General features: G+C 50.6%; 1 protein-coding gene across 1 annotated transcript; it reads left to right on the top strand.

The window, feature by feature from the left end:
- The first annotated feature begins 4,700 nt into the window (after positions 1-4,700).
- LOC145821992 (uncharacterized) lies at positions 4,701-5,189 on the top strand. Its single transcript, XM_082918561.1, has one exon. The coding sequence runs from the start codon at positions 4,701-4,703 to the stop codon at positions 5,187-5,189; it is 489 nt and encodes a 162-aa protein (XP_082774687.1).
- Positions 5,190-8,232: the final 3,043 nt, after the last annotated feature.

The following is an 8,232-nucleotide window of genomic DNA, read 5'->3' as shown; positions in this document are numbered from 1 at the left end:
TAGCGCGACTTACAGCCACACCACTGTCTCCAGAGATTGAGAGTACACCGCTCCCCGCCGGATTCCACCAGCCAAAGTTCACTTTGTACGACGACAAGACGGATCCATACATGCATGTGAGCCATTACCGGCAAGTAATGGCTGGACACCGACGGAATGATGCCTTGATGTGCCTCATATTCCCAGCAAGCTTGGGAGAGCTGGGTTTGAAGTGGTTCGAAAGGCTCCCGGAGGGGAGTATTGAGGGGTGGCAGCAACTAGCGGAAGCCTTCGTTACCATATTCAAAACCAACACACGAACGCTGAAGGAGGTCGACCATCTCTTGGGCGTCAAGATGGAGTCTGGATGTTCGTTGAAGGCATACAATGTGAAATACTGGGAAACTTACAATGAGATCCTCGACTGCCCCACCAATCTGGCGATCACTCTGTACAAACGGGGTCTCCCAGTCGGACATAGGCTACGAGATTCACTCATAATGCATCAACCTACAACCATGGAGTCATTGATGCAGCAGATCAATGAGCACATTCGTGTGGAGGATGATGCCGCCTCCGCGACCGAGAAGGCAAATCCGGTCGAGGCGGACAGAAGGGTTGCGGGGAAAGTTCACTCGGTTGGGCAGGAGGATAACCGCCCAAACAACCGGTCGAAAGACCAGCGCCATGGTTCAAACCATGATGACAAGGACCGCCGAAACGACCGGGCTGACCCTCCCCGTGATGCAGCGGAGGATGCCAAAAAAAAATTGAAGGCGCGGACTGGGATCACCACGGTATTTAAAATCCCCATCTACCGCATTTTGAGCGAGATTCGAGGTGAACCCTTCGTCCGTTGGCCGGCCAAGTTGGGGAGTGCGCAGAGGGGCTTCAATTCAAAATATTGTTGCACCTTTCATGAAGAACGGGGGCACCGCACAGAGGACTGCTTGTCGCTCAAACAACACTTAAAGTAGTTGGTGGCGGCGGGGCATCTTGACCAATACATAGATGGAGGCATCAAGGCCACGCCAACGGACCAAGCCGAGCCAAACGGCCTGGCCGCCCTAGAAGCGCCCCCGCAAGGTGTAATCAACGTCATCCACGGAATCATTGAACCGGCCAGGGTTTGCGAGCTGAGAGGGATGATCAAGAAGGCCGAGCACATGAGGGAAGTGCTCTCCGTTCAGCCCGCTGTGAAGAAAGGAAAGACCGAAGAAAGGGACATCCTTTCATTCTCAACCAAGGACTTGGAAAGAGTTCAGATACCGCACAATGATGCTTTAGTAGTCACTCTTCGCGTCAAAGACTTTGACATCAAGAGAATCTTGATCGACCAGGGGAGTTCGGTAGAAATTATGTATTATGACGCGTTTAAACAAATGAAGTTGGAAGACAAGGACTTAGCCCCCGCAACGTCCCCTTTGGTCGGCTTCAACTCACAGCCAGAATGGCCAATCGGAAAGATTATTTTGTCGGTCAAAGCGGGATCGGTCGTAAAGCAAGTAGAGTTCTGGGTGCTTAAAGTTCCATCAACTTACAACTTGATCTTAGGCAGGGGTTGGCTGCACGCCATGCAAGCAGTTGCTTCGACTTTCCACCAAGTCATGCACTTTCCGGCACCGAGCGGACAAATAGAGAAAGTTTCGGGGGACCAGGCGATGGCGAAACAATGCTTCGTTGCGGTAAATGACAGCCGAGCGGCCAAAGGGTTCGTCCAAATGATTGAAGGGCCCGAGGGTAAAGAGGTCCTTGAAGACGTAGGAAGAAAGGCCGAGGAAAAGTCAGTCGAAGATTTAGTAGAAGTGCGCATTGACGAGAACGATCCAACTAAATTCTTCCTCTTGGGATCATCCTTGTCTAGCGCCGAGCGGATGGATTATGTCAACTTCTTGGTTTCCAATTTGGAGGCCTTTGCCTGGACGCCTTACGACATGCCTGGCATCGACCCGAGCTTCATTTGTCATCAGTTGAATGTCTTCCCTAATGTGCGGCCAGTCATTCAAAGGATGCGCCGCTCAGCCTTGCACCATGCTGAAGTGGTCGCAGAAGAAGTAAAGAATTTGTTGGAAGCCGGGGCCATAGAGGAGGTGCAGTACCCTCGGTGGATATCCAACACGGTGGTTGTTCCGAAGAATAACGGCAAGTGGCGAGTCTGCGTTGACTACAAGACTGTCAACCGAGCTTGCCCCAAGGATAGCTTCCCCCTCCCACGAATTGACCAGCTGGTGGACTTAACCGCTGGCCATCAGAGGTTTAGCTTCCTGGACGCATATCGCGGCTACCACCAAATAGCCATGTATAAACCGGACATAGAGATCACGTCGTTCACAACCCCCAGAGGCTTATATTGCTACAAAGTCATGCCATTTGGACTAAAAAACGCCGAGGCGACTTTTCAGAGGATGGTAACGAAGATGTTCGCTCCTCTTCTGGGCCGAACAATAGAGGCCTATATCGACAACATGGTGGTGAAGAGTAAGGAGAAGTCTCAACACCTCGCCGACCTTGCAGAGATGTTCGCCATACTTAAGCTCCACAAGCTTTGCTTGAACGCCACAAAGTGCGCCTTCGGAGTTGGCACCGGAAAGTTTCTGGGTTTTCTGGTCACAAATCGAGGGATTGAAGCTGACCCATCACAGATCAAGGCCATACAAGACCTGGAGCGTCCCAACTCCACGAAGGACGTGCAACATCTTGCCGGGATGGCAGCCATGTTGAACAGATTTATCAGCCGGTCTTCTGATCGTTGCAGGCCCTTCTTTAAAACTCTGAAGTCCAAGTTCTTCTGGGATGACGAGTGCGACCATGCACTAGTAGACCTGAAAGCATATCTCTCTTCAGCCCCTATTTTGGTCACACCTCAGCCAGGCGAAGAGTTGTACCTTTACTTGGTTGTCTCTCAACACGCAGTCAGCACGGTATTGGTGCGTGCTGAAGGCATCCAGCACCTACCGATCTTCTATGTAAGCAAGACTCTTCTCCCAGCCGAAACGAGGTATCTTCCCTTAGAAAAGTTGGCGCTGGCCCTAATGATGGCGTCAAGAAAGCTGGCACACTATTTTCATGCCCATACGATAGTTGTGTTAACCGAGTTCCCGCTTAAAGTGCTTTTTGAAAAGGCAGACTTCACTGGAAGAATTTTGAAATGGGCCGTGGAATTAGGACAATATGACATCAAGTTCCGACTATGCACCTCAATCAAGGCTCAAGCACTTACCGACTTTGTGGCGGAATTTGCCCCTGGGATGCATCCAATATGCCCGGTTGATTTGGTTGGTGCGGATTTAGCACAACCCATGATTCTGGAAACAGAAACGAGTGTTGGTTCGCAAGTAGGAAAAGGGACGAGCACGACCGGACTAACAAAGTCCGACGTTGATGAACCCAACCAAGACAAGGAAAGGGACCAGAATGAATCGATCAGAGACTTGGAAATGAGAAGCTCCCAGAACCCCTCTGACTGTTGGAAGCTGTTTATTGGCGAAATGTGGAAGCTCTTCGTTGATGGGGCGTCCAACAGACATGGGGCCGGGCTGGGCATCGTGCTGAACTCGCCGGACGGGCTGATCATCGAGCAAGCAATTACACTCGGCTTCCCAGCATCCAACAACGAGGCTGAGTATGAAGCTCTCCTTGCCGGACTAAGAAGCGCGCTGAGAATAAAAGCCACAGCCCTCATGGTATTTAGTGATTCCAAGTTGGTGGTCAATCAGGTCTCAGGGGAGTATGAGGCAAAGGACGAAAGAATGGCCAAGTATCAGGCGCTGGTACGCGCAGAGATCAAGAAGTTCGCTGCAATAAGGTTGGAACAAATCGACCGCGAGGAAAACAGCGCGGCTGATAAATTGGCCGGACTTGCTTCTGCTCAGACAGCTTTTCCTAACCCCTTGATGATAGAATTTTTACCCCAGCCAAGCGTTGAGGAACCAGGATCAGCCGAGGTACTCTGCACCGACTTGGGCCCTTCTTGGATGGATCCTATCATCGCCTTCCTGAAAGATAGAATTCTACCAGAAGAAAAGAAGGTGGCGCACAAGATCCAGGCAAAGTCAGAGCGGTTTTGGCTCTCCCCGTCCGGGGCCTTGTACAAGAAATCTTTCACCAGCCCGTATTTGAAATGTGTCCACCCCACCAAGGTGGAGGCTTTCCTCTATGAGATACATGAGGGCATTTGTGGCAGCCATACTGGGGGCAGATCCTTGGCTTACCGAGCAATTTCTCACGGTTATTGGTGGCCGCGCATGTAGGCAGACGCGCAAAAATATGTTCGCAGGTGCGAGAAGTGTCAGAAGTTCGCCCATCAGATCCACCAGCCGGCTAGAGATTTGCTCTCCCTCACAAGTCCTTGGCCGTTCGCGCTTTGGGGGTTGGACATTGTTGGGCCACTCCCAGCTGCACCAGGAAACCGTAAGTTCTTCATCACCGCCACCAACTATTTCACCAAGTGGGTTGAGGCCGAGCCACTAGCGACCATAAGGGAAAAGGACGTGAAGAAGTTTGTATGGCAAAACGTGATCACCCGTTTCGGTATACCCAAGGCCCTCATCTCAGATAACGGCCCTCAATTTGATGGTAAACTGTTTCACGGATTTTGCGAAGAGTTGAAGATCGAGTTCTACAATTCGACGCCGACCTATCCTCAGTAAAATGGTCAAGTAGAGGCCTCAAACAAGACCATCCTGGACGGGCTGAAGAAGCAGCTTGAGAAGGCTAAGGGCATGTGGGCTGAAGAACTCCCTAATGTGCTCTGGGCATACCGCACTACACCAAGGCGGTCAACCGGGGAAACACCTTTTGCTTTGGCCTACGGCATGGAGGCCGTCATCCCGTTGGAAATTGGCATGCCAACCATCCGCTCTGAAGGTTTCCAGCCAGATTTGAATAGTGAAATGGTGGCATTGGAGTTGGACCTTGCTGAAGAAAGGAGGGAGCGAGCGTTGATCCACATAGCAGCTTATCAACAAGAACTCTCCAAAAAGTACAACAAGGCTGTGCACCCCAGGATGTTCAAGATTGGGGACTGGGTATTAAGAAAGGTGCTTGGCAACACAGTGGTCCCTGGCGAAGGAAAGCTCGGTGCAAATTGGGAAGGACCATACAAGGTGATTGGTCTTGCCGGTAAAGGGGAGTACCATCTGGAAGATATAGATGGCAAGGCTGTCCCCAGACCATGGAATACGGCCAACCTTAAGGTCTTTTACTTTTAAGATGTAATTTGCTCGTATTGTTTAGCTTTTTTAGACCTTTAGCCCTTTGGCACTTAATGTAAAGGATAGCAATGCTTTTGTAATGAAAAATAGCCCTCTTGTTGTTTGGAATTACATCTTTGTACAATGGATTCGCAAGGACGCAAGGCAATTATGAATACTAGGGGCGAGGGACCGGACTGATTTCCTCTCGCCGGAATGAATGCAAACCGCACGAACAGTTGGTGCATTGTCAAACGATGTAATTGGCGTAAGGCCCCATTCGCATTAGGGTCGAGACGGTTTTGCTCGCCCGGTTGAAATGTTGGCGTCATGACCAACTCAACTGAAACATTGGTGTTTTGCCCAATGTAAGGGCCGAGTTGATTTTGCTCGGCCCAGTGGACATATTGGTGTCTTGCCCAATATGGAAAACAAGCGGAGTTTGCTTGGCAGAATTCAGAATGTTGGAATTTTGTCCAATTGATAAGAAGCCTAAAAGAAATGTTGGTGGCTTACCCAACTTAAAAAGCGAGCTGATTTTGCTCGGTCACATCGAAATCGCATGAAATTTACAAACGAATGAAGGCCGAGCAGATTTTGCTCAGACGAGTTAAAATATCAGTTCATTTGTAAGCTCATGGAACCGAACTACTAGAAAACGTTTGAGCTGATTTTAGCTCGGCAAACCGTACGGCACAGCCGGCCTGGTGGTTGTGAATTTTCAACAATTGAATCAAGGAATCCATGCAGACGCAAACCGAACAGAAATAGAAGATGAGCAAGCAAAAAGCCAAAAATCTTCATTGATAAAGGAAATTTAAGTACAAGACGGGGGGAACATAGCCCGGTTACATTAAAAAAAAAAAAAGGGTCAATCCAACTCTACGTCAACCGTTTGTTCGGCGACTTGAACAGTTTGCTCAGCCTCTTCCGCATTGTGCTCGAGCAGGATTTCTTCGGCGTCATCGTCAGTGCCTTCCACCACGGCAACATCCCGATCAGCCTCTTCCTCCGCATCTGGAGATGCTTCGGGAGGATTTTGTTCGGCTAGTTTCGCGGCGGCGGCTTCTTCCTCGACCTCTTTCCTTGCATCCGTGATGAGCCGGTTTTGGGTGGCCTTGGAGTACGCCTGCATGTAGACCGGCATATAAATGGCAGGTGGATTGATGAACATGTCAGAATCCTGACCAAGACCAACTTTCTTCACGGCAACTTTCCAGCCGCACTGGAAAAAGATGTCCTTGGTCGCTTGGACCTGCCGTTCGTAGGTCTTCTCGCCCTGTGCGTATCCCCGATCTTCTGCATCATCAACGGCCTTATCCTTCTCAGCTTTGTGCGCATCGCGCAGTTTCCTCAGCTCGGCGAGTTACCGAGCCTTCGTCGACTTCACGGCCCGAAGTTTGTCCTCGTTAGCTCGGCCAACCTTTTGCCTCAAGATATCTCGCTCGGCCTCAACTGTTTCCTGCGCAGCTTTAAGCTTCGTTATCTCAGTCTTTTGTGCCTTATTCTCCGTTATGGCATCCCGCAGGCTCTGCCGCACTTTGATCATTAGGTCGTGGGCCAAATAGTTCTTTTGCGCGGCCTGAAAACAAGTGAGAGATCGTCAGTATTCGAAAAACCGCGCAAAAACCGAGCAAACAGTTTGACGTAAAGAATGGAGAACTTACCAGCACTATGGATTTCACCGTCGAGCGGTGGACCTTGAGGTCGGAAAGCTCGTCGTGTTTTTTCATATCAACGGGCAAGATTAACCCCTTGGTCAAATTGAAACCAAGCGAGTAATCCTTGTCTGCGTAGACGGAGTCCTCAGAAGAAACTGCACGGCCCTGGTATTTGAACTCGGGTGCCCAGACCGGGGGGGTGGCTGGGCCCTTGGACTTGCCGGTCTGTGGTTGCTCGGCCTGGTCCCCGAGCTCGATGGAGACGCCATCGGTAGAGTCCTCATCGGCCAGACGCGGCCCGGTTTGCTCTTTCCTCGGCCGCTTCTTGGACCGACCAGCCGGTTGTTCGCTGGCGAGCGCCAGTACTGCCCCTTCTTGCTGCACAGCGGGTGTGGAGGATGTCCCTCCGGTTGCCTCTTGTCTTTGGGACTAGTCTTCTTCCCCGGTGATCAGGGACTTGATGGCCCTGATTTTCGCCATTTCTTGCTCGGCGGTGAGTGGAATAAGCCTGATCGGTGGTAAGTTTGGATCTGGTTCTGGGGTTGGCGCACGCAGAAAATCGGTAACCCGGCTCCTACGCGGCGTGGTATAGTGGTAGGTCTGATCGAAGTAGAGCAATTTCGAAGCCTCCCTCTCCTCGGCAGGATGGCGCAGCAGGACTCTGATGGCCTTTTGGTTGGCCCGGTAGTAGTCTGCTGCTAGGTGCTTATCTGCAAAAAGAAGACAAGTGTTAGATCGGCATGGAAAGTGAGTGATGCAAAAAGAAAATAGCGCAGTCAGTCGAGCGACTCACCAGCACTGCCAAAATCCTTTCTAATATACCATCCCGGTATGGGTGCCTTGGTGTCCTCATAGCGACCGGACACCCACAAGAAGTTGTCGTCGTTTGTCTCCTTGTCCGGGTTACCCTCTATTAATTTTGCTCGACCCTTCTTCACTTTGAGGTACCAGCAAAACCCGCTCTTATTTCTACTAAGACTATACGATGGAAAATTTCAGCCAGACCAAGATTGAGACCGAGCCTCTGGTTCAGTTCGGCGACCCGTTTATTATTTTGTAAGTGTTATTTGAAACTTGGGTCGGGCAAAGCCTTGTTTGCCTCAAAAACTCACAGATCAAAGGCTGGACCAGGAAGCGGAGCCCTCCCTCTACTATTGACATGACCATAAAGGGGCACCGGTCTAGATCTCCTCAAGGGGTGTCTCTTTTTTGGTGAGCTCTAAGATGACGTCATCTGGGATGTTGTAATCCCTGCGAAATTCGGCCATCGCACCGGGCGAGCTAACCATATAGCGGTACTTCCCCATCTATCTCGGTCTTATTTGATATAGTGTATATCTCGGTCAAAAATGTTGGTGGGTCTGCTCGGACTCTGAGCTCCACCAATTAATGCTGGACTG

This window comes from Camellia sinensis, chromosome 3 (assembly GCF_055761805.1).
Source record: "Camellia sinensis isolate YWXY chromosome 3, ASM5576180v1, whole genome shotgun sequence".
In the NCBI taxonomy this organism is placed as follows: domain Eukaryota; kingdom Viridiplantae; phylum Streptophyta; class Magnoliopsida; order Ericales; family Theaceae; genus Camellia; species Camellia sinensis.
Note: the sequence above shows the minus strand (reverse complement) of the source record. Positions and strands in the feature narration are given on the sequence as shown.

What these genes read in the sequence shown, in the direction of transcription:
- LOC145821992 (XM_082918561.1), top strand. Translation starts at nt 4,701, where the DNA reads ATGTGGGCTGAAGAACTCCCTAATGTGCTCTGGGCATACCGCACTACA.